The 27564-nt window shown below is 38.7% G+C and overlaps 1 protein-coding gene across 2 annotated transcripts in view; it reads left to right on the forward strand.

Moving 5' to 3' along the window:
* Positions 1-27564, forward strand: part of SEC16B (SEC16 homolog B, endoplasmic reticulum export factor) — a 407021-nt gene that overhangs the window by 128638 nt on the left and 250819 nt on the right. For both annotated transcript variants that reach the window (XM_086956511.1, XM_086956518.1), the window contains exons 11-13: positions 18324-18421; positions 20341-20422; positions 23358-23475. In XM_086956511.1, the coding sequence (XP_086812637.1) occupies positions 18324-18421; positions 20341-20422; positions 23358-23475 (298 nt within the window). The remainder of the gene's footprint in view (positions 1-18323; positions 18422-20340; positions 20423-23357; positions 23476-27564) is intronic.

A 27564-nucleotide genomic window follows, 5' to 3' on the forward strand; every position in this document is an offset into this window, starting at 1 on the left:
TTAAGTTTTCTGAAACAGAAATAGAAGCTCGATTGAGGGAGTTGTACACAACATGAGAAGCTGTTTGGGAAGGCTTCTCTCAAGGTGCCTGAGCAGGAGAAAAGGAGAATATGGCTCATGATACAAAGCAGAGTGAACGCAATTGGGGTCACTCATCGTACCACCGACGAACTGAAAAAAAGGTGGTACGATTTGCGCAGTAGGGCCAAGGCGTGCATCGCAGACCGCTTGAAGGCTGCACTACTAACTGGAGGAGGGACACCACCACACATCGGAAACACTCCCATGGAGGATTTAATTGAGAGCACAATCCAGAAAGAAGCTTTTGTCGGTGTGACGAATCTGGATAACTCCGGAGCAGCACACACGACCCAAGGTAAGAGGAATGCATGTGTACATTGTCCCTATCACTGCAGTGTGAATGGTAGCTCTGCATAGCGCACAGGCAAGCAGTGAAACATTAACAGCACTTTCAATAGTATAGCAAGTGCATCTTGGGAGATGTAGTTTGGTCAAGCAGTACCAGTCACAGACACACATATTATGTAAACCAATTCCAAAAGTGTAGTAACTGTGCCAAAGTATTAATGTTTATTCATATTACAACAGTCACATAACCTAATAAGCATACATTAATGCTGTTCTGCACTGTTTAACCTCACAGATGCAGAACATGGTGAGGCCGGGGACAATGATGTCCAGGACATCCAGCTCAGCAGCGCCTCTGAACCTGAAAACACACCAGCTTCGAAAAGCATCCAATCACGTGTCCCACAATCATGTAGGACACCTGTCCAAAGTCTGGTACCCTATCACACAGATGATGAGGCTGAAGCAGCACCTCATGTCAGCAACCCACGGAGTACTACCGCCACAAGTAGATCATCCTTCAACCGGAGAGCCAATTCAAGGTTGACAAGGAGACGACGCAGAGCACGAAGGCCACAGCAGGTGGAACAGTTGAATGAGGTCTGGGGTGGCTTGGAGGGACAGATGCCTCGGTCCAGTGGCGGTGCGTCCATTAGGGGCGCTTGGGCGTTGCCCCACAAGCCGCCCACGCAGCTCCCTCGGGTCTGTGAACTTTAAGTAAACTCTCCGTTTAGAAGCGAGGGAGAACTGACGACACGACAATCAGTCAGTCAAGATGATGTCGGACCGCCCACCCCCAGACTAGTCTGAAGGGGGTGGGCGGTCCAGCGTCATTTTGACTGACAGCATTGTCAGACAAGCCTGGGACACACTAGGCAGCAGCACAACACAAGTGCGCATGAACGGGGAAGGAGGGCGATTTTTTCGCCATGCCCAGTCATGCGCACCTGTGTTTTTTCCTGCCTTGCGCATGCCCATTAGGAGCCCCTCGGTCTCCTAATGGGCGTGCAGTGGGCAAAGAGTAACGGTGCCCTAAACCGAATCGATTGGCTAAGAGAGTCACTAGGCGCCAACGGGACCCCAGAGCCGCCTCCCTCAACCTGTCCCGGTGTTTTGGTGCCTATCAGCGGAGGAAATTAGTTTTTTAACCTCCCGGTGGCTGCCAGCCTGCCAGCGCGTGGCCCGCGCCACGGCAGGACTTAATAAATATCTCCCGTCACGAGGGGGCATGCCAGCTGCACACAGGACGGTGAGAGGGGCACAGAGGTTAAACGCATAAATAAAAATAAATAAAAATAAAGGGTCCTTCGAAGCAGGCCCCGAGGCTTCCACTCACAGGACCACGGAGAGCGGCATCCGGCTTAGGGAAGCCTGGACTCGGCTGCTGCGCCCTGTGGGGTACAGAGGGCATAGGGGCAGGGCACAGAGCGGGAGGAGCGAAGAAAAACAGAAATCAGAGAGATTAAAGGAAGAAGAAAGAAGATGCGCAGAGAAAGACAGGAAGACAACTTAAAGTAAACTTAAAGAAAGGGAAAGAAGGCGAAGGGAGGCCTCGGTCCGGACCTGGCCATGAAGCTGCGGCTGCTCCAGGGGCTGCTGCTCGCGCGGCTGGCCGCCGCCTTTATCCTCGAGTCTCAGGCCAAATGCTACTTCCAAGCGAGAGGTGAGTGCCCTCCCAACCCTCCCCTCCACAGAGGTCACCGTCTCAATGGTACAGGTCTGCATACCTGAGGTCTGGGCAGCGATGGGACACTGGGAGGCGGTGCGGACCCAGTCAAGACCAGGTAAGTTTTTTATCTTTTTATTTTATTTATCCCCCCCCCCCCCCCCCCCCCCCCCCCAGCCCCAACTGTGAGCGAGCCGTGACTGGGAACAGCGGAACGTTAGTCGCAGCTGCTGCGAAATAACAGGTTCGCCTCTACCAGCCCGGGCAACACCCTCACATCCTATTGGCTGACAAGCTTCCAGGAAAGCTGGCAGCACTTCGTGGGGTCCCGCATGATTTCTTTCTTTGTTGCGTGCATGCATGGGTACATACAGCACAGGAATATAGTGCAGTTCTTTTTCAATGCCTGATGAGGTGTGCTTCAGGTGGCAGGCAGTGATAGACACAGAACGGCCTTTTTACTAGGAAACAGAAGCGTTTCTCTGCCGATTTCGGCCTTCTTCCAATGACTGGAACACTGCAATGCCCATATTTTTGAACAGTCAGTTACGGGCAATGATTAAATAAATATGACTTATGTACTAAGTCTTATTTATTTAATAATTGCCTGTAACTGACTGTTCAAAAATATGGGCATTGCAGTGTTCCAGTCATTGGAAGAAGGCCGAAATCGGCAGAGAAACGCTTCTGTTTCCTAGTAAAAAGGCCGTTCTGTGTCTATCACTGCCTGCCACCTGAAGCACACCTCATCAGGCATTGAAAAAGGACTGCACTATATTCCTGTGCTGTATGAGACATTCAACGTTAACGGTTTTACTGTGAAATATAAAAATGGCATATTGTATAACGGCTCCATTAAAATAATGGCCCTGCATCAGGGAGGGGGCAATTGTTTTTTATGCAAACACAGACTTGCGTGTGTTATCACATTAAATTAGAGCTGTCAGCTTCGCTAATGCTTGTTTAAATTAAAATGTAAACTTCTTTAATGCAACCGGGACAAGGGTGCAACTTGAAATTATTCAACAGGAAACAGAGACAAGTGGAGGGCATTTGCACCCCTACGATGCTTTTCAATTTCATGTTGTTCAATATTCTTGTGTTAATGGTATACTGCTGTAAACTCACTGACTTGCTTTGTTGGTCCCCACGGTTATCGGTTCTCCGTTAATAAATTCTGAGATCAACCTCATTTAGTTACAAATATGGCACTCACAAACGTGTTGGTGACATAAGTGATTTCTGTTGTTGATTGTAAGGGACTACAGTGCCCTGTGCCAGCGAGTTCAGCCTGCGAGTTTGGAGTACATGGTGATATGAAAACCCCTTCTGCAGGTGGTGTTAGTCTGTCAGTGCTCTTAGCGTACGCATACATGTTTCATTACAGAACCCCTTTTTAATGTACCCCATCTCCAGAATTTAGCAGAGGCGGATCTGTCTCTTAGCAGTTTTGTACTTTTTCTGTCCTCTTTCCTGAAGAACTACATTTTGAAGCCGTGTTGGACTTTTCAAGTAGTATTTTTTTTTTACTGATTACATCTGTTACTTCTGGGCTGCTCTTGTGGAGTATATGTCACAAATGTATTACTTTATACTGGGCCGGACTGGGATCCAAATTAAGCCCTGCCAAAATGTTCTTACCCGGTGGACTTTACAAGGCGAGTAGACCTCACATATTTGCTTGCTCGCTGCAGTACAGTATTAATATTGATTTTCGCCTCACCACTTCCAAATGTCACCAGCCGCCACTGCCTCGGTCACATCGCCTGCAGGCAAAAAACACAAGATTGATCAAGGGTGAAATTGCCAAAATGTCAGGTAACCTAGCTGTGCTTGCCACTAGTCTCCAGGAAATGACAAGAGTCATGCAGGAGGGTCAAAATGCACACAATGCACAGCATTAAGAACTCATGCAGCAACTTAAAATGCAAGTGGCGTCCAATAACACACTGGCCACAGCAACAGTTATGTTGTCACGTAGATTATCAACAATGCAGACCGAAATGTCCAATGATAATACTGATGTTGCTACAGGATTACAGCAAGTCACAAACGCAGTAGAGATGGTGACTGCATCTACAAGTGTTGTAAACATCCCTGCACCAAATGTAATCAGTGAGGGTGCCTCAGGCATGATCAATACACCAATGCCAATTGTTAATGAGGCTAGACGGTCCAAAAGCTGTGCCATCACATCCAGACCCAGCCTAGGGCAAGAAGATGCTGCTGCCGAGAGGCGTCTCGGTGTTCAGGGCAAGAAATGCTAGGCTCCCATGCACAAATCCTGTTGAGATGGTGAATGAACCATTATCACATTGTGACCTCATCACTGACTGACAAGTATTTTAATTTTTTAAGAAATAGTAAATGTTGTTGGCACCGAAAGTGTGCCCAACGTCACTTTTAAAGTGCGCCTCTGTTTCCAGGTCACATATTCTTATTATTAAAAATTACTTAGCAAACCATACTGTCTTCGTGTCATCATTACTCACCTTAAAAGTAATTTTGTGTGATCTCCATCCTGCGTCTGCGTCCTTCTGCTGCGTCAGATCCTTGTTGGGCGCGTTGGTGAAGGATTGGCTGGTTTTCTTCCTCTGAGTCACTGTTAGAAAGGTCAATTTCCAGGCCTCCCTTTGTTGCTATGTTGTGCAGCATGGCACATGCTGCCACAATTTTGCAGCATTGCTCTGGGTTGTACTTCATTGCTCCTCCTGTCTTATGTAGGTGTCTGAATCTGCTCTTTAGTAGCCCAAATGTTCTCTCTATCACATTCCTTGTTGAGATATGCGCTGCATTGTATCTTCTTTGGGTGGCTGTTGCAGGATTGAGATAAGGTGTCATGAGGTAATTGCGCAAGACGTATGCGCTGTCGCCTACATGTGAGAAAAGAAGATATGTCAACTATATGTTTCAGATATGCATTTGTGACAAGTTTGTAATGCTGTGTAGAACATATTTATCTAGCAAATGTCCCTCTCCAAACTCTCCCCTTGCAAGTCGGGTCTGCATGCCACTTTGCCTGAAGATGAATGAATCATGTGCACTGCCAGGAAATTGCGCAACAATGTCTGTTATGATGGTTTTGGCATTACACACAACCTGAATGTTGAGGGAATAGTAGCATTTCCTATTTCTATACAAATTTTCCTGTGTAGCTGGGGGACATATTGCAACATGGGTGCAATCTATACAACCAATTACTTGTGGGAAGCCAGCTATTTGATAACATTCCTGCTTAGTCCTAGCTAGGTCATGGGCTGAGGTAGGAAAACTTATATGTGCATGTATCCGGGACATCATGGCATCAAGGAACGCTTTCAACATTCTTGATAATGCACTTTGTGAGACACCTCCGGCTACTGCAATTACTCCCTGAAAACTGCCTGATGCCAGTAGGTGAAGGCAACATAATATTTGTACCTGCGTTGGGATGGCTTGGGTCCTATGTGTCTGTCGTTGAAGAATGGGGTCCAATTAATTAATTAGATCAAGTATCATTTGTTCATTCAGCCTATACTTATCGTATATTTCGTCATCCTGCTGCCCAAGCAAAGTTATGCGCACTCTGAATATGCGTTCATTGATTCGCCTCCTTCTCTGTCGAGCACCTAGCAGCCGCATCCTCCTCGCCATCAGGTACAGACCAGCCATTTTGAGCTCTGGGGCCTTGTGTGAGTGTGTTTTATACATTTTCAGTTGGTTTGCAGGTGTTTCAGGTTAGTTTTTATTTTTACAACCTGGTTGTGTCCCTTCTTAATTTGCAAGTGCAAAATTGCGATTTTTGTGAAAATCGCAATTAGCGATTTTTTATGCATATCAATTGCGATTCCTTATTTGCAATTCGGTAAATGCGATTCGCAGATAAGGAATCATACTTGTATTCTCAGAATTTTTTTGCAATTTCATTTTTTTTGCGAATAATTTGCGATTTTCGCAAATATTTGGATGATGCATTTCTACACTGGCAATTGCGATCGCAATTGCTCTGAAATTGCGATTCGCATCATTTGCGAATTCGCAAACGCTTGATGCATGTGCCTGTTAATGTCTTGTTTAATTTTGTTTCTGATTTCAAAGTTATGTTTAATTCCTTTTTCTGATACATGGTTGTGTTTAACCCAGATTTGAGTGTTCGTATCAATGTCTCATTTCAGTTTTGGCCACATGTTTTAGTTTTTCATTTTAGTTTTGGGTCTTTACTTGCATATTTAGCTTATGCATTTAGTTGTCTTGGAATATATATTTTATTTCTTGCTCAATCATAGCACATTCCCTTCAGTCCATCTCTTAATTAATCCCAGCACAAACATTGCCCATCACACTCATGTTACTGGAAACTCCAACGGAACCATGGAGTTGCTTGACATGGAGTATCACATGTATTTTTTTTTAATTGATGAACAAATTCAGGATATGTTATTTGATAATCATTAATAACCGTTGTTGAGTGATGCACAATGCTGTTCAAGATCAAATTCTTTCTGAATTTTTCTAAAGCATAGATAACATACAATATCAATGAATTATAGTCCTATAATATAAATCTGCCTCCAAACTGGACTTTTGCAGGAAAAGAACCAGAAATAATTGGCAAAGTTTTACATTCTAACAAATAATTAGGCAACTCTGAGCAAGAGTTGTAAAAGGTATGATATTGACGGGAAAGGTGACTGGTCTTATGAAAGGTAATGGGCACATTTATAAATGACCACCAAAAACTTAGAGATGATTGCACCTCACAAATATTTCAGAACGTAGATAAAATCCCAGAACCATTTTAGGAATTCTTCCATCAGCTCTATTTTGAAGACAAATCATTAGTCATGACATCTCTAGAAAGACAGACTCACTTATTTAACGAAGCTGTGTATGGAATATTTCGCATCGCAAACAATGTAAAAAGGAAATCTCTCCTGTGGCAAGGATGCTTGAGCCAAGCTTCGACCTTAGACGTTATAGATCTACTGGGAGTTGCAGCTTTTCCTGATCTCTCTGTAAGCATTTGACCACTTGAATACCTTACAATAGAAAGAAGGGGAAGAAAGGGAAGGAAGAGAGGAAACAAAGGAGCACTTGCTGTCACAGGTCAGCGTTGGCCCAACACGTAGTGGAATAGCGATGGATTGAGGATTTGCGCATTGACTCGTTCTTAGGCGGTGCTGGAGCGAATGCTAAATTAATACAAAAAAGTGGGACAGGTCAATAAACAGGCATTAGTCAAATATATCAGATGAAATGAACCCCAACAGAGACAACATGCTTAGCCTGATACTGAGTGGATGATATGGCTATTAAAATAGCTTAAAATCTTCAGCCAATGCTAGTGTGGAATTTATTTATTTATTTATTTATTGACATTTGTAGAGCGCGGCGAATACCCGTGGGCGTCTCGGCGCTAATTAAGGGATGGATCAGCAACTGAGGTAAAGAAGATATACAAGGCTCTTGGTCAAATAACCACGTCTTTAGCTGTTTGCGGAATGTGAACAGGGAGGGACTTGCTCGGATATGTGCAGGAAGGGTGTTCCAGAGTCTAGGGGCGGCAACCAGGAAACGCCTGTCGCCCCAGGTGGTAGACAGTCAAAATATCGAGTTGTTAATGTCGATGTACCATAATATCGAGTCCAAAATATCGATGGTACGAAATGTCGAAAACAAAAATATCGTCGTAGAAAATATCGATTTATGTGTGTGGTAAAAATATCGAAGACATGAATGTCGAAATCAGTAATATCGATGGTGAAAATATCGATTGTCAAAAATATCGATATGTTAAAGTGATGTTTTAAAGTATGTTAAGTAATGATTTATTTACATGTTGTTTAGATATAAGATCATTTTTATATATAATTTTAATATTTTTAGTTAGAAGTCTAGGAGCGGGATGTAGAGTTTATAGGGGATAAGGGTGGGTAGTGTATTAAAAAAGTATAGTGTAAATATTGAATAATAAATTTCGCATTTGAAGTAAAATTATAAATTTGCGAAATTTTATTCAAAATATTTATAAATGCGAAATTTTATATAAAATTATTGAGTATTGTTAAATTATTTGTTCTTTGATTTTGGATATATATTATTAAATTGTGTAAATATATCTAAATATTTTTTTTTTTAATAAATAATTGTAAATTAATGTTAGGAGCGGGATGTAGAGTTTATAGGGGATAAGGGTGGGTAGTGTTTTAAAAAAGTATAGTGAAATTGTAAAATTTAAAATTTCGCATTTCCTTTAGATTTCAAAATTTCGATATCTATAAAAATTGTTTGGGAGTAGTCGAAATTTGATCGAAATTTAGGGAGTACATTAAACATTATGAATAATTTTTGTGTATGTACAAAAAAGATTTATAAATATTAAAATATTACATTACATATTTATAATAATTTTACTATAAATTTAGGAGCGGGATGTAGAGTTTATAGGGGATAAGGGTGGGTAGTGTTTTAAAAATATATAGGGTAATTATATAAATTTAATTTTCGCAATTTTATAAAAATTTGCGAAATTTCAAAAATTGAAATTATTATTTCGATATTTGCGAAATAATATCGATTTTATTCGAATATTGTATTTATTTTTTAAGTTTGCTGTAGTCTATGTACTAAAAGATATTTGTAATTATACTATTTTCATATATTTTCTGAAAATATTTGTCTAATTATGTTATGAGTGGGATGTATATTTTCAAGGGGATAAGGGTGGGTAGTGTATAAACAAAGTATACTCTAATCAAAGAAGTAAAAATTTCGCCTTGTATTTCATTTTAGTTTCGAATGTAAATTTTATAGAAATATTATTAAAATACGAAATTATGAACACTATTAGGTTGTTGTTCTAATTTGAGGTATTTTGTGTATGTAGTAAAAAGAATCAAAAATATATAATGTAGTAGATATTAAATAAATAAATGTATCATATTTTTAGGAGTGGGATGTAGAGTTTATAGTAGGTCAGGGTGGCTAGTTTGATCAAAGGTACATTTTGTGCGTTTAGGGTCTGGTTTTTGTGTATGTGCGAAGGGGTATTTTAAGTGTTCAGGGTCAGTTTTTGGTTTGTGGGTAAAGTGGTATTTTTATGTTTTTGGGTAAGTTTTTAATTTGTGGGTAAAGGGGTATTTTTAGGTTTCTGGGTCAGTTTTTAGTTTGTTGGTGAAGGGGTTATGTCAGGTTTCAGGGTCAGTTTTTAGTTTGTGGGTAAAGGGGTATTTTTAGGTTTCAGGGTCAGTTTTTAGTTTGTTGGTGAAGGTGTTTTGTCAGGTTTCAGGGTCAGTTTTTAGTTTGTGGGTAAAGGGGTTTTGTGAGGTTTCAGAGTCAGTTTTCAGTTTGTGGGTAAAGGGGTATTTTTAGGTTTCTGGGTCAGTTTTTAGTTTGTTGGTGAAGGGGTTATGTCAGGTTTCAGGGTCAGTTTTTAGTTTGTGGGTAAAGGGGTATTTTTAGGTTTCAGGGTCAGTTTTTAGTTTGTTGGTGAAGGTGTTTTGTCAGGTTTCAGGGTCAGTTTTTAGTTTGTGGGTAAAGGGGTATTTTTAGGTTTCAGGGTCAGTTGTTAGTTTGTGGGTAAAGGTGTTTTGTAAGGTTTCAGGGTCAGTTTTTAGTTTGTGGGTAAAGGGGTTTTGTGAGGTTTCAGGGTCAGTTTTTAGTTTGTGGGTAAAGGTGTTTTGTAAGGTTTCAGGGTCAGTTTTTAGTTTGTCGGTAAAGGGGTATTTTTAGGTTTCAGGGTCAGTTTTTAGTTTGTGGGTAAAGGTGTTTTGTAAGGTTTCAGGGTCAGTTTTTAGTTTGTTGGTAAAGGAGTTTTGTGAGGTTTCAGAGTCAGTTTTCAGTTTGTGGGTAAAGGGGTATTTTTAGGTTTCTGGGTCAGTTTTTAGTTTGTGGGTAAAGGAGTTTTGTGAGGTTTCAGAGTCAGTTTTCAGTTTGTGGGTAAAGGGGTATTTTTAGGTTTCTGGGTCAGTTTTTAGTTTGTGGGTAAAGGAGTTTTGTGAGGCTTCAGAGTCAGTTTTCAGTTTGTGGTTAAAGGGGTATTTTTATGTTTCTGGGTCAGTTTTTAGTTTGTTGGTGAAGGGGTTTTGTCTGGTTTCAGGGTCAGTTTTTAGTTTGTGGGTAAAGGGGTATTTTTAGGTTTCAGGGTCAGTTTTTAGTTTGTTGGTGAAGGGGTTTTGTCAGGTTTCAGGGTCAGTTTTTAGTTTGTGGGTAAAGGGGTATTTTTAGGTTTCAGGGTCAGTTTTTAGTTTGTGGGTAAAGGGGTTTTGTGAGGTTTCAGGGTCAGTTTTTAGTTTGTGGGTGAAGGGGTATTTTTAGGTTTCAGGGTCAGTTTTTTATTATAGGGGTACAGGGAAAACATAAATTAAGATTATTTTTAACTTAAAATTATTATATTAAATTAAATTTAATGCTATTACATTATTAATTTTTTTACATTTCATTTTTTATAGTAATTAATTAATATTTAATGTCCTGCAGTTACTTAAATTAATTGTTAATTGGTGTTGGAAGAGTAAATTTAATATGTTCTGTGTTCTGCACTTACTCAAATTAAATGGTGATTGCATTTCTAATTGTAAATTAATTACTGTTTTTGAGAAGCAATTACCTAAAGTAAATGGTTATTGGAGTCGGAATATTTAAACATTTAATTATGTATATTTCAAATATTGATATTATATGTATATGGGTGTATGAATAATAATTATTATAACTTCAGTGTATAGTATGTTATTTATTTACATGTGGTATATAGAAATAGATAGAACATTACAGTTATAATACATTTGCACAAATTCTTAAAAATCATTTTGTCATAGGTAATACAAAATAATGACACCAGTTTTCTTTCCAGTAAATTTTTTTATTCAAGACTTGAAATATACGAACATATATACATTTTATTAAGCTATCTTTGGTATACATATAAAAAATAATGGAGGACAATGTCCTTTTAATAATCACATTTTATAGTAATTTTCTTGACAAGTACTTTTTATTTGTAGAGAAAAAATGGTTAGTTCACATAATGTAATGTATGATATTATACATACATAATACTATTATTGTTTCTTAATAAAACATCAACATGTGTAATGAAAAACATAAGTCACTAATTTTTCATACATATAGTGATATACTGATGATGATATTAACATATGAACACTTTTAAAATTATAATATAATATAAATATCCTAATTAGAACATGGACATCATCATCAATGATTCTTTTAACATTACAATATTCTTATGTATGATTATTATTATTAATAAATACGTTTTAATAATAACAATTTTCACATATTAGTCATATTGTAAACATTTAAATCTGATAAACAAAAACAATATTACACATTTAGTTATATAATAATTTTAATAAATATTACATTAAATATTTTTATATTTTTATACTTAATGTAATAAATATTAAAATTATGTAATATATAATTAATATACAGGCAAAAACATTTTCTATTCACAATATACTATACCATTTTTTTAACATTACACATAATTTCGAGCCATATATATAACAATAATCGACATTTATAGTAGTTCTTTTCACAGTTACATATAATTTGGATCGTTTCTTTTGTAACCACTCTTTGTCTTTTTGCGTTATTTTGGTAAAGGGAAAGTCGCGGTTGGAAGCAGGTTCACTTTTGAGTAGGTACGAATCTACTTTTATATTGTTAAAGTATTGTAAATTATAATTAAAGGTTATATTTTGGTATTTTGGGGTTGAGAATTAAAGTATGACTATTTACATATAATGGAGTGGAATCAATACGTATTTTCGGTCACGAATTTTTGAGCCATTTAAAATAGTTGGAGTTAATGAGTATGTGGTATAATTTAATGAAATTATAAATAAATAGGAATATTATGTTTATATATTCTGGGATATTCGTTAGTGTTATGTCGGTGGGATTGTTTAGCTGTTTTTTTTTCTCATATTGTGAAACAGCTATTTCCGTTTCCGATAATTTTTTTTTAAGGGAAAGGAAGTGTGTTTCAGTTGTTAGAACGGAGATGATTTACATTCTTCCTTTATATTTTGAGTTCTCTGATATATTTATCACACTTTAAGATAACAGTCGTTATTGTAAATGGCATTTAAATAGTCGTTTAATTTGGATGATGGATAGTTTTTGCAGAGTTAAAGAAAACATAATTAATGATTCGTTGGATTAAGTGTTTGATATTTACACATTGTATTGTCGGATAAAGGATTATCTTTATGATGTTCTATTTAAAGGTAAGTTATAAGTTTATGTTATTTTATTTGGATGGAAGCAGTTTTTAAAAACAAATATTGTGATATAATAATATATTTATTTAGTCTTTTTAGAATAGTGTTAAAAAATAAATTAGACTAAATAAATATTTTTTTATTATATTAAAATATGTGTTTTTTTAAATTAAGGATATTGTTTGATCTCTATCAATTAATTTAGTTATAGCAATTAGTTCAATGTTTTGGCTATCATTTTTAAATATTCCAGTCCTCTTGTTGTAGGATATAGTTGGACTTGCTGTTGTAGATATAAATACATTTGAGCAGTTTGTCTAGAGAGTTTTGGTTTCAGTTGTATAACTGATTGCTGCATACGTAGTTCCTGAAAGCTTTGCTCTTTTTGTATAGCTGAGACTAGCTTGTGTAATGTGGGTGTTGTACGTCCAGTAGAAGAGAGGAAGGCATTGTGCCAACCTTCAACAGCATTGTTCGTTTTTGCTTCTTGGTTGAGTGTTGGTAGATAGACATTCCACCAGGGAATTGCAAATTTTGGCTGGCGTCTGTGGCCTGACCTATGTAGTCTTCCTACCCAGTTGTCCTCAAAGTAATCTAAAAGTGGGGCGAGTCTTTGCTCATTTTGGGTGTAGAAAGGACTTTCAATTAACAAATTGTAATGTTCGGCCACATCAGTTACTGGTACATATGCCAGAGCAATGAGATGTTTGATCTGGTATGCAAAATTTATATTTGTTGCATACTCAACACTAAGGGCAGATTTTTGTAAATGTCTCCAGAGACATTGATTGAAATGAAAATAACATCCTTGAATGGATGTGTGTGGGTACGTTTTCAAAATAGAATTAATCATAGCTTGCTCGAAGTCTATGATGATTTTCATTGGGAAGTAGTCAGAACTTTGTTCCTTTATTTTTTGTAAGATTTCAGAGTAAGTAGTGGCTTGTTTGTTTGGTAATAAACAATATATGAAGGGGATACAGGTATTATGATATTGCCCATGAATTGTGTATAACTGGTAGAAAGGTTTTGGGCATATAGAAAAAGTACCATCCATCATCCAAGTAGTACTTTCAGTTAATTTTTTTATATTGTTATTAGTTGCAAACATGATTATTCTTTTGTCCTTGCTATGATTATCATAAAATATAAATGGCTCGTCATTATGAGTAATTACAAGCTCTGGCGGAATTATGACTTCGTCAAAAGTTTTTGGAGTTGGTATATTGGGTCTACTTGCTTTTTTTGTTCTTGCTATTGTTCTTTTAATGGTAGCAATAGATGGTAGCTGACCTCTTGCTTCTTTGGGAACTTTAGGTAGTAATTCTTTCAGAATTACGTTGGTAGGTAATTCTGATCTGGTACTTAATTCCTTGATATTTTCAAGAGTGGATCTCACTTCTATTTCGGAGATGTTTGGTGGGTGATTATGTTCAGTGGTATTTATAACACTAGTTTCCCTTGTTGTAGCACGGCCATAGCATTTATTGGAGTAATATTTTGTACACTTCCAATTCACTTTAAGGTCTTTTTGTTTCTCTTGAGTATAAATGTAGCCCATATAGCATAACAAAAATTTCCCTTTCTGAGATGTAATAAATCTTGCATCATCAGTCATTCTTTACTTCTGGTATCTAGAAAAGTTAATATACAAATATTAATACAATATGAAATGTATAAAAGATTTTAAATAAAGCTAGTATTCTTCTAGTAATTTACTTACCAACAGTAATGTTCTATTTATCGAAAGTAGATGCTTGTTCAGTTAGATGTTGTTCTTGTATTGCCACGGTCTGTTGAGAAATAATTAAGTATGTTACAGGAAAAGTTACCATTTTTTTCTTGGTAACTTTTGTTTTACGTTATAACGTCTCTATAAATAGTTTAGTTTATTGAATGTAAAAAGAGAAATTTCAAAGATTATACTAACAGATGCATAAAAAGAGTCATTTTTATTTCTAGTACATTCTATAGAGTTTATAAAGACTAGTTATGTTTTATTTATGAACTTACCAAGAGAATTATAGTAGTAGCAGAATGTTTGTTCTTTGATGTGAATTATCTGTTTTCTGTACCTTTGAGTTCTGTTTAGAGAGAAAGTTGATGAAAATTACTAATGCGTTTATATGTAATATAAATAATACACATTTGTTATAAAGCATTGTTACTTAATTGCTAAAATGAACCGGGGATGATACATGTATTATGAGTAAAAGCACAAAAAAACATATTTAAGAACAGGAAGATTATACTAACAGATGCATAACAAGAGGCATTTTATTTCTAGTACATTCCATAGAGTTTATAAAGACTAGTTATGTTTTATTTATGATCTTACCAAGAGAATTATAGTAGTAGCAGAATGTTTGTTCTTTGATGTGAATTATCTGTTTTCTAAACCTTTGTGTTCTGTTTTGAGAGAAAGTTGATGAAAATTACTAATGCGTTTATATGTTATATAAATAATACACATTTGTTATAAAGCATTGTTACATAATTGCTAAAAAGAACCGAGGATGATACATGTATTATGAGAAAAAGCACATTAAAACATATTTAAGAACAGGAAGAAAATATGTTTTACACAGCATTGTAACTTTTTTTCCTCAATAAATTCTGCCTGCACAATATGTATTAAGATTTACAGGCTAAGAAACAAAGTATAGAGTTTTAAATTAGGCCAATAATTGGCAAAGAACGCTAAGTAAATGTTAAACATATGTAGATACCTTTTTTAAATGTAAAGTGTCCTGTATCTTGAAGTTGAAGTATAACTTGATTTGTTTGTAGAGTCTGTTTAAAGGTAAAGTACATAAAGAAATAACAAATTAGGTTACAAATCTTGGTCTATAATTAATAGACAAAAAAATTAGAATTTATTAACAGAGCTATATGATTACTTACTTGTAGTTTTAGGACGAATTTTCTTGAAGAGAAGAATATAGATGGTGCTCCCAAAATTGGCAGTATGTGGTCACGAAGAATATTTCCTGCAACTTGTATGGCTGTTTGTGATTGGTTTATATAGTCTATGTGTAATTAAGTTTGCCATCTGATTGGTCAGATATGTAAAGACGAGTTACTATTGGTTAGTTTGAATTTTTTTTAAGTAAAACATTTAAGATATATCTTCTTATATAGTTTATGTTAAGGAATTGAAATGATATATTTATGTAAAATAAAAGTCTTGTAATAAATGAAGTTTATGTAAAATGAGTACTAAGTATTAAATAAGTATGTTTACAAAGAGTTTATATACAAATTTCGTCAGTTAGCGAAAACACTATATTGTACACTAAATGTTACTTAATAATTTGAAAAGACATTAGTGAAGTCATTAGAAATGTGTGTATTACTTAGAGAATAGATTTATTGGTGTTATATATAAAAAAAGGAGTATAATTTAGCTATCGATATTTTGATATTGTCGAAAATAGTGCTATCGAAATTTTTGTATTCGATATTATTGTAGTGTGGTATATGTAGTATTGAGTGTCGATATTATGGTATTCGAAAATAATGCTAACGATATTTCTGTAGACGATATTTTTGTGCATCGATATAGTTTGCTCGATATTTTTGTAGTTTACATGTTAAGTATAGGGTGTCGATATTAGTGCTATCGATATTAGAGACTCGATGTTATAGTAGGTCGATTTTTTAGAAATCGATAATCTGTCAGTGATTCGCCCCAGGTGACTGTTCTAGTGCGAGGCACAGCCAAGAAGTTCTGAATAGAGGAACGAAGAGATCGGGTTGGGACATGATGGAGAAGATTCTGTTTGAGAAAGTGGGGACCTTGATTATTGAGTGACTTGTAAACAATACACAGCGATTTGAATTTGATACGGCTGCGTATCGGGAGCCAATGGAGATCCCTAATGATGTTTGTAACTGGTGCGAACTTGGGGATCCCAGCCAGCATTCGTGCGGCTGCATTTTGGATTGACTGCATCTTATTTGTCACTCGGACTTGGGCATTTAAGAATAGAGCGTTACAATAGTCCAAGGAGGACAGGACTAGTGAGCTGACCAGTGTTTTCCCGGCCGTGTTCGGTAGGAAAGGTAGTATTTTCCTAATCATTCTCAATTTCATATGAGCTGAAGCCGCAGTTTTATTCGCATGTGCCATAAAATTGAGGCCAGCATCGAAGATGACGCCTAGATTTCTCACTTTGCTAGCTGGACTCGGCGGGGGACCGAAAGATGGTGGCCACCAGACAGGTGACCAGCCCGGGGAGAGGTGACCAAAGATGACCACTTCAGTTTTTTCTGAATTTAGTTTCAGACAATTCGTGGCCATCCAGTCACCTATTGCCATCATTCCTCTCCTGAATCGATTGGCCACTTCCTCCCCGTCCCCTTTGATAGCCAGTACCAATTGGGTGTCATCGGCATAGGAGGTCAGGCTCATCCCAAATGCTTTGATGACATTTGCAAGGTCCGACATGTAGATATTAAATAGTGTCGGACTCAGGGATGAGCCTTGAGGGACCCCACACGGCAGAGACACCTTCGATGATTGGTAGGGTCCTAGAGATACTGCTTGTGATCTATTGGCCAGAAACGATACAAGCAGGTCCAGAGCAGTTTTCTGGACCCCCAGTCGTTCGACACGGTCGACTAAGATCTTGTGGTCGACCGTGTCGAAGGCCGCCGAAAGATCCAGCAGTACCAGGAGTGCTGTGCCCCCCTGGTCTCGTATGGCTCTGATGTCATCCGCAGCCTTTAGAAGGGCAGTTTCCGTGCCATGACATTTGCGGAATCCGAACTGGGTGTTGTCGAGCAACTGGTGCTGCTCCACAAATTCCGACAGTTGCTGATTCATGGCTTTTTCTATCACCTTAGCCAGGAAAGGAAGACTGGCTATCGGACGATAGTTTTTCAGGTCATCTTTATTCAAATTAGCTTTCTTTAAGAGGGGTTTGACCAACGTATGTTTCAGAGAAGCCGGGAAAATTCCAGAGCTAAACATAGTGTTGCAAACATGAGTTATAACCGGTATCAACGTGTCCATAACTGGCATAAGAACTTTGAGCGGACACGGGTCTAATGCAGAACCTGATTTGATTCTTGAAATAATACTCCTTGTCTGATCCATAGTGAGCTCGACAAAGCGGGAGTGAATTAATGCAAGGAGCTCTGCCTGGGATGAATGTGTGCTTATGCCCAGTTGTTCTTGATGTAATGGATTAGCTACCTTCTGAAAAGACCACTTTGAACATGCAAAAGTGATGCCAAATTAACAAGTCTTCTCCCCGTAGAGAAAAGAGACTCTGGGAATTGTTTGTATTTAACATATTATAAATGTTCTACATGCAGTGCATATGGGTGGTGAGTGAAGACTTAATGATTTAACAAGCTGGGTGGGTTCCAATTAGTAAGAAAGAATGGTCTATAAAGCCTTGTTTACCGGAGAAAAGCTGTATTTGTTTGGATGACATTGTGCAGTTTTACCAGAGCAAACTTTGGGAATTTTTCATGTATCCTATAGATTTGTGAAAGTATTCTTGAGTTAACATTAGTATCTACAAACCAGAAGTAATGCTAAATTTCTATTGGTACACTGTGATACAAAGCTGTTTATTTTAGCCTTCTTTTTTGTGATGGTATGTCTCATATTTGTTACCTTTTCGTGTATTGTGTGTTGTATTGTGTGTAGAAACCGATTCAGTTGCAGTATGGGACTTGCATGTGTCAAAAATAACCTTATCTTTGTAATCTTAAAATACCTTGATACTTTTATAGATGTGGGTAAGGCTGTAATAATTGGATTTACCTAAAAATGAATACCACCAGGACTGAATTACTCCTGTGGCTGCCCCTTAACCCCTTCCATGCTGGTGACGAACCCCTGCCGTCACGCTCTGCGGCGCTCGTGTGCTGATGACGGCTGGGATTCGTCACGGCCCGCCCTGTTCTTTTGTTTACCGCACAGCGGCGGAAACGGCCCAGCATGGAAGGGGTTAAAGGCAGAGGCCTGGTGTGTCTAGACACCCCTCTTGTGGTTAAACAAGAAAAACATGACCTATTACACTCAACCTTCTTGTTTTCAGGATGCATTGGATTGGGCGATGAAAAGCCAGCTCTGGGGCCACGCCTTGTTTCTGTCGAGCAAGATGGATCTGAGGACCTACAGCTGGGTGATGAGTAGGTAAAGACACTCTGGGCTCTACCCTAGTGGGCAGTCAGGGGCTGCGAGTTGTATAATTGACCTTTTGTGGCTTCTTGAAAACCTTCTATACTATCTTGAAACCCCTAAATGATATCCTGTATGAAGACCACTAAACTTTTATAGGTAAGAGTGGCTTAGGTTTATTAAGTTTTAGAAACTAGTTTTATTTTTTGTATCATTTATATTGTAATGTTAATCAAAATGCTGTAGCCTCAAGTTTTCAATCAAGAACGTTCTTTAAAAAAGCCACTGTCTCATCCTCAAGGGTTTAAAAGCACTGTGGTAAAATCCCATGTGATATCATGGGCGGTGGTCATAGGTGATGGCACTTCCTGTGTTGGCATAGGTGGTGGTCCAATGAGACTTTACTGAAATTCGCTCTATCTCTATGAGTTTGATGCAATAATATGAATACACTAGTGTGACATTGATAATTATAGCATTCCTTCCGAGTGACTCTTACTTCTTTCTAGTCTGAACGCTTTCCTCAAACGTCTTGGAATACCATTGAATAATCTATCTCTATCTTCCAACTGAGTCTGGTTTCATATCCTTAAATGCAGTTGAGTGTATTCCTACACTGTTTGTTCAATGCACAGAAGTGAAGATACACCAACACCGTCCCATTTCACTATCCGAAACACACTTTAGTGTAATCTTATCTTGTTCCACCATTATTAGGCGTAGAAATATGCCTCCTTACAACACCAAAAATGTAGGTTTTCTTTTTCCTCATCCCTAATTGCCTAGCGTTTCAGATTTCAACACAACTTTGTTAGCAGTGCCTTAAGATGGCATATTACAAACGATGCTCTACATAGATGCAGTCACTGGCTAACTCACTCAAACACCTTGTCACTGGAATCGTTGGTTTTGCAATCTAGTGTCTTGTTTAAGTGGCCTACACTATGATGATGTTTGTCACTAGTTAAGTAGCTGCTATGTTTGTCTTTCAGTAGATACCTATCAACATACAGCATTCGACTGAGTTTTGCTTAGTGTTAATCCTATTCCACTAGAGGACTATTGTATGTGGAGCTGTTAGTAGGCCGGAAGACAGTCTTTGATCTTTTGTACTTGAATTTGAAAATGGGCAGGAAGGTAGTCTATTCTCTGTTGTCCATTGAGTTAGAAATGTAGAAAGAATGTCTTTCAGTCTATTAGATATGGAACTGAAAATTGCAAAATGGAAGGAAGGTCTGGGGCCTGTTGGACTTGAAATGGATAATAGGAAGGAAAGAAGTCTTGGGAACTGCTGTCCAGGGAGTTGGTAATTAAAGAAAGAAGGGAAACCCTGGGGTCTCTTGGACATAGAAAGGAAGGGGGCCCTAGTGTCTACTGGAGAAGGAATAAAGGAGGGAGGGGGTAGGTAAGGAAGTCTTGCTGATGTAGGGTCTATTTGACATGGAGCTGGTAACTGGCAGAAAGGAAGGACGCTTTGGGGCCAGATAGACATGCAGTTGGTTATGGACAGGAAGGAAGTCTGTGGTTTGTTGTACATAGAGCTGTTAATGGGCAGGACTCTTGATATCTGTTGTACTTGGAGCTTGAAAAGGGCAGATGGCTGCCTAAGGATATGTTTTACTTCAGATCTGTGATGGACAAGATGCACAGGGGCAAACTGGACATGGGTGTTATTCGCAGGAAGGAAGTTTTCCTTACAGTTGTTTTTAGATATGTAGCTAGTGGCGGGTGGAAGAAGTCATGGGGATTATTATGCAAAGAGATGACAGTGAGTGGGAAGTAATGCCTCATAACTAATTCACCTGGACCTGATATTCTGCAAGAGATACGCTTTTGGATCCCATGTGCATTCATCTGTCAGCTTTTTTAATGCTCTGAGTTACTGTTGAGCCATCTTTCATCTGTAATTGCTACCATCTCCGCTTCCATTGTAGGTTCACCAGCTCCCTATCGCACAATGACCCTCTGCAGACCCTGTTCCAGCTGATGTCTGGCCGGATCCCCCAGGCATGCACGGTATGACAAGATATAGTTGGCCAGGTGCCTGCACTAAGTACAGAGGGGCAGATTTATGTTAACTGGCGCATCCCCAGGGATGCGCCAGTTAACGTGCGCCACAGCTCCGCCACCCATGGTGCGCCGCATTTATAATGCGGCGCACCATGGTGCAAAAACGGCACAGATGCGTGACGCATCTGTGCCGGAAATGTGGCGCATTGCTGGAGTTGCGTCGCAAGCGCGACGCAGCTCCAGCAAGGCTCGGGGGTGCCCCATCTACACAATGCTGCATCAAGACCTACGCCTGCTTCAAGCAGGCGCAAGGTTTTGACGCAGCATTGCCCTGAAAGTGACTGAGTGAAATCTCATAGATTTCACTCAGCCACTTTCAGGAGGTGTTCCTGCGCAGGAACGCCTCCTTATGGCGCAGTGCTTTACAACGTGACGCATCTCCTAGATGCGTCACGTTGTAAATAGGGTGCATTGTTTGCGCCGCAGTTGCATCAAATAAAGTGACGCAATTGCGGCGCAAAGAGGCGCAACGGCCTCATAAATCTGCCCCAGAGTGTACAAAAACATTTTAAAAAGGATGATAAGAAAAAGCTATTTCCACACAGTCTCTTTCAGCAGTCTGCTCTGTAATCCTAGGGTGGTGTAAGATAGTAGGGGTGTGTGAGGCACAATCTACCACTGCAACAATAATATGAACCTCATCTTAAATCAGTAACTATGCACATAGGAGATACTCTCAGAGAATTTGCCTGTGCTTCATTTGTTCATCCTTTTTGAGCCTGGGAAATGTATTCAGAAAGGGATGGATTGTTCTTAAAGTGAGACTATGTGAATCTTTAATAGGAAACAATAAAAGGAAATTAATTCTCAATGGGTCTGTAAATAGCAAACACAGTCACTCCAGATCCTGGCTGTACATTTTTAACCAATTCCCTTTGTCTGCCACCAATTAGCTTGTCTGTTTAAAAAATATTTAGCCTGATGTACTATCCCTGTTCGCAAAACACAGATGAGCAAATGGAAAACAACTAGTTTGTCAACGAGGATTTAATTTGTAATGCAACCTATAGGTCGCGCCACAAATTGCTCATTTACAAGAGGTCATGAAATGACGTGCCTAAAGAATGTTAATCAGGCAGGTTGTATTTTGCGACCTCCTATGAATGGCTGTGAATGCAGGGGATAGTCCATTAAAAAGAGGGGTGGTTCTTTAAAAAAGTGTCCATTTAGGGAACACATTGGGGGAGCAGCCAATTGTGAAAAAGACCACTGTCTGCACCCACAACCCTAACTCATCCCAACATCCCCAAGGCAATCCAACATGTGTCCCAAAGGGGACACAACCCCTTAGGGACAGCTCCCCCTTCGTGGCCAGGCCTTTCATGCCTCTGCTTAATTTAAGGTCCCCCTCCAGGTGAGCCCCTCAATCTCATCATTCTTCCCTCAAGAATATGAGTATGCTGAACACCTCTGTCGTTTAGTCATTACATCTGTGTCCATCTTCACACACTTGAGGTATCATTCTGGAGGTCTCAGTGACAGGGCTTCCATTGTCTATATGCATCATCGTGCATAGTACCATGACTGTGAACCGCCAGATCCAAACCAGCTCCCTTAGCCGGTCCACAGACCTCTTCAATTTTCTCCTTTGCTGGTAATGTCTGGTTCATAGTGGTGGTTATACTCTGATTTGTTTACCCTGGTTCAATATCAGTAGACTAGGTCAGGGCCTCTTACGTGGGCCAGGTGATGAGCACCAGTGCCACTAGTTATGCTTCACTCCGTTCAAAGCTCATGTGCAGGGAGACCAGGATCAAGGAAGTCTTGCACTGCACTCCGCCCCACACTCTGAATCCACTGCCTGCTTCAGTGCTTTATTTTGGTCTCTAGTCTTCACTTCTGAAGTGTCTCAGATGAATTAGGAGGTGGCCAACCATTCTTTCAGTCACCCTCTCCGCTCTTCAAGGGTTGAGGGAGGAGCAGATCAAAACAGGAGGTGTCCCAGGCATATTTCTCACTTACTTATTCGGTAATCACCTACTATTCTGCTGATCTTCTGCCCCCTCCATGCTTGTCTGGGCACCATCCTACCATCTCCCCGCCATGCTCACGAATGCTTCTGCCGCCTCCGATTACAGCTCAATTTACTAGCTTCACAGGTATACCAACCTCATTGCTGTGCTCTCTGCTCTTCAGAGCATCCACCAATAAGTTCAGCCTTTCTCAGAGTGCAGGTTCATCATGCCAAAAAGGCTACCTGCAAGGGAGGTCAGAAGAATACGTCGGCCATGTTGTCCCTCTGGCCATATTTTCTAACAGTAAATTAAAATGTAATGCTAATCCCAAAATTAAACATAACCCTAAATTTAGCTATACAGTGCTTAACCTTTCGATGCTGATGACGAGCTCAGCTCGTCATGATGCACGGTTGAGCTGTGCTGATGACGAGCTGAGCTCGTCATGAACAATGGGAAACAGTGGCCTGCAGCACAGGACGGGAAAACACCTAGCAGCCAAGGTGTTAAATACTAACAAAGAAAACATATTCTATCTTCTTGTTATGTATGTTATAATGTATTGAAAGGAAACAGAAAATATTTAATAAAAGCACAAACAATAACCTAACCTCATAAAAATGTTTCAAAAAGACTGTAAAATTTGGGTCTGGACTCTGGACACATTGTACATGGAAAAGTTTGATCCTTGTATTGTGATCAGTTTTAAGTAGGAAACTGTGCAAGCATATCTTGTTTTTAAAAGTGCAGCACTTGTATGGGTGTTTTGTAAAGATGACAAAGGTCAAGGGAGGACTGAAAGTAATTATTATTGTTCTAATTCCACAGAAGAGTGGAAACAACTGTGAGGACATGAGTATGTTGCCTGTATTGCTACTGCTTTATTAAAGCTATTTCTTTATTCTTCATGTTGTTGCTTTCTGCAGTGCTGTGGGGATCCAAAGTGGGGTGACTGGAGGCCACACCTAGCTGTGATCCTTTCCAACCAGGTGGCTGATGCAGATCTGACCCGCCGCTCCATTTTGGTCATGGGAGACACTTTAGGTAAGAGAAGAAAGCTGATGGGCGCTCGGGATGTAGCATCATATTGTAAATGAGGGCTTGCACAAACACTAAGTACTTGAACAATGTGTACTCTGCTGCGAAACCTACTCCTCATTGTTTTAACATTTGTGCCTCCACCCTGCTTACATGTCTGTTAAAGTTGCTAGAAACAGCCGTTTTGACCTTTTGTACTGTAGCTCTGTTATAGTCTTTGATAGGGTTGAACTGACTGATAAGGGTACAACCTACAACCCTGACGGAATAGGGAACACTTGGCACTGTCGCTGGCAGAGACGGGTGTTGGATATTGGGAACCTTTTTACTTTTACGTGGGAGAAGGCGTATTGGAGTGGGAGTGTGTCGGATGGCTCCTTAAGCTTATGTGTATAGATTTATTTATTAATATTTGGGGAAGCTTCATTAAATCATTGGCATCATTATTGGGTTGAAAGCAGCCGGGGTTCAAGCTGCTTTGTATCACCCACAAAGCAATACATGGAATGGGACCGCTTTTCATCAGGAATAAAATCACCAAACACATTCAACAAAGGAACCTCCGCTCTAAAGGAGCATCTCGCCTCAAAATCCCACCATACATGAAAAAAACCATGGGTAGCACATCGTTCTCTGTTCAAGCAGCCAAACTATTGAACTCTTTACCCCCAAACGTAAGGTCCACCGACAACCACCATATCTTCAGAAAACTACTCAAGATTTGACTCTTCCCCACATAAGCAAACAGAAATTTACAGCACATCCCTCTGTATACAAGCATTTTTTCCCACTATAGATATGTACCTATCTTTGTGTATTACTTTGTATAAACATGTAAAATAATTATGTTGTTGAGAGAAAAAATAATAATAATAAATAAATAAAAATCATCTTTGGTCTACATGTACATACTTCCATTGTGCATCTATGTACCTTCCATGTACTTGGATCTGTGTGTCTGTTAGTTTTCCCCCGAAAAAGCATATCCAATGCACTACCCTATTTCTCATCCTGTGCCTCTATCAATATCTTTAATCTACGTATACTTACCTCCTTTATGTATCTATATACTTTCAATGTAATTATGGATCTGCATATTTATTACTTTCTTCTAATTTAGCATTTCCAATGCACTACCCTATTTCTCAGCCTATACTTCGCTCAATATATTTTCTAGCCCAACCTTCTGACGCATCTAAAACTTCTTCTACTACTCCTTCCAATGTTCTACCCTAACTCTCATCCTATACATCTATCAATATATCCTCTACATCCACTCTCTCATTTATCCCAAACACAATACCACTACTATGATTGCCAAAATAACCCTTTCTAGAGTCTCTCCTACTCTACCCCTCCTTGTATCATCTGACACCTCTTTTACTATACCGATCCCCTAAAACCTTTCTAAACTTTTTGCTCTGAGTCCTCCCCTCCAAAACTCCTTTTTACTCATCCAAAAGTCTCCTCCTATTGCTAAGACCTAAAAAATAAATATAAAATAATTTAAAAAACAAAAAAATCTTTCACTCTTATATCCCTCCACTATCCTTTTCAATCGAAATTAACAGACGAACATGTCCACTTCTCAAATTCCATATTAAACTATACTAATATACTACCCAAATAACTGAATAACATATCCACTACTCAAATTACTTCATATTTGTTTACAATACTAATTTTCAACAGTAATCCTTTATGGGTTCCAGAGTGGCGTGCTACTCGCCAGAAAAGCGATTCAACACCCATCAGGGGTAACAAGTGCTATATGAATGCAAATCTTTCTTCCCCTTTTATCCCTTCGCTATCCTTCTCACTCCAAGTAACGAACTAATATCCACCACTGAATTTACTTCATATTTCACTATATTAATTCACCACTAATCCTTTGTAGGCTTCCTGAATAGCGTGCGTCAACAAGCGCTATATAAATACAAACCTTTGTCCTCCTCTATCCTTCTGCTATCATTCCAAATCCAAATAACTGACTAACCTACCCACCACTTAAAATGTACTTGCATGTTTCACTATACTAATTCAACAATAATCCTCTATGGGTCCCGGAGTAGCGTGCTACTCCCCGAAAAAGCGCTTCGACGCCTCGTCAGGGGTAGTAAGCGCTATAGCGCTATATAAATGCAATTACAATACAATACAACACACACATATATATATATATATATATATATATATATATATATATACATATATATATATATATATATATGTATATATATATATATATATATATATATATATTCACTTAAAAAACCATAGGTTTCAGGCCTCATATAGTTAGGAATTAGCATTTAAAAAACCATTGAAATTGCTCCTATATAGTTAGTTGTACTAACTATATTTCGCGCACCCGCAATCCACTGTTGATGATGTCACATATCACATAATTCATGACATGGTCAGTGACATCACTGATGACATCACTGATGACATCACTGATGACATCTCATTTGACATCACTGATGACATCACTGATGACATCATCCAGTGACTGTGTGCTTCTGTAAAGTTTAAATATGTTTTACATATTGAAGAATGAGTGGATGTATAAGTGTCTGGATGAAGGATTTAGTAGGTGCGTGACTGACTGTATGAGTGAGTGATTACATGTGTCTTACTAAATGTATGGGTTAGTGACTAAACTGTCTGAATGTGTGCATCAGTATGTCTGTTGTTGTGTAAGCTGCTGCATGTGTTGATCAGTAGCTATATGAGTGGCTATATGGGTTATTGATTGGTTGCCCAAGTATTTGAATGGGAGACTGAGTGTGTGTGTGGGTGGCTGGGAGGTGTGTGACTCTGTGCATAGATGTGTGAGCAGTTGATTCACTAGGCGTATGAGTTCAAGAGTGCATGTCGAAACAGCTATATGGGTGGTTGACTGTGTGCATGGGTGTGCTGGTGAGTGAATGGATATCTCAGTGCTACATGTCCAAGTAAGTACATATGTAAAACACAGTGCATGTGAGAGTTGGCATATATAAATGACTATACATGAGAGCCAGTGAATGTGCGAGTGGCTGTATGGATCATTGTGTACTTGTATCAGTGATTGTATAAGAGAGTAAGTATGTGTTAGTATATGTTTGAATAAGTAAGGTGTTGTGTGTATAACTGTATAGTCGAGGAAATGGAAGTGTGATTGATTTTTTGCATGACTGACTACGTGTGTGAGGAACTCCATGGATGAGTGGCAGTGTGTGAGTGTCTGTACAGGTGTATGAGTGCATATGATAATGTTGTATTGATGAGTGACTGTATGTATGAGTGATTCTATGGGTGAATGAGTGAATGTGTGTGTAGACCTAGGAATCAGTGAGTGCGTATGTAGTAACTGGTATTGGTGTGTCAATGGTTTCAAGAATGGTAGTCTGTATTTAACACTGGGTGTATCAAAGGTTATATTAGAGTGTGAGGAGGTGCATCGTATTATCACATGTGATGTGATAAGTGATGTCAAATGATATGTCATCAGTGATGTCATTTGAGATGTCATCAGTGATGTCATCAGTGATGTCACTGACCATGTCATGAATGATGTAATATGTGACATCATCAGCAGTGGATTGCGGGTGCGCAAAATATAGTTAGTACAACTAACTATATAGGAGGAATTTCAATGTTTTTTTAAATGCTAATTCCTAACTATATAAGGCCTGAAACCTATGGTTTTTTAAGTGAATTTGCAAGGTTTTTAAAATGCTAATTCCTAACTATATAAGGCCTGAAAACCTAGGGTTTTTTAAGTGAATTTGCAAGGTTTTTTAAATGCTAATTCCTAACTATAATACTATATAAGGCCTGAAACCTATGGTTTTTTAAGTGAATTTGCAAGGTTTTTTTAAATGCTAATTCCTAACTAGATAAGGCCTGAAACCTATGGTTTTTTCAGTGAATTTGCAAGGTTTTTTAAATGCTAATTCCAAACTATATCAGGCGTGAAACCTATTTTTTTTTTCAATAAATTTCAAAGGTTTTGTGAATGCTAATTCTATTAGCGGTTAACGTTTATAAATGTTATTATCCTTCTGGGACCACCTGAGCAGCCATCTTGTTTCTCAGGAGAAGTGAGGC

The sequence above is a fragment of the Lissotriton vulgaris genome, chromosome 1_1 (genome assembly GCF_964263255.1).
Source record: "Lissotriton vulgaris chromosome 1_1, aLisVul1.2, whole genome shotgun sequence".
NCBI classification, from domain to species: Eukaryota; Metazoa; Chordata; class Amphibia; order Caudata; family Salamandridae; genus Lissotriton; species Lissotriton vulgaris.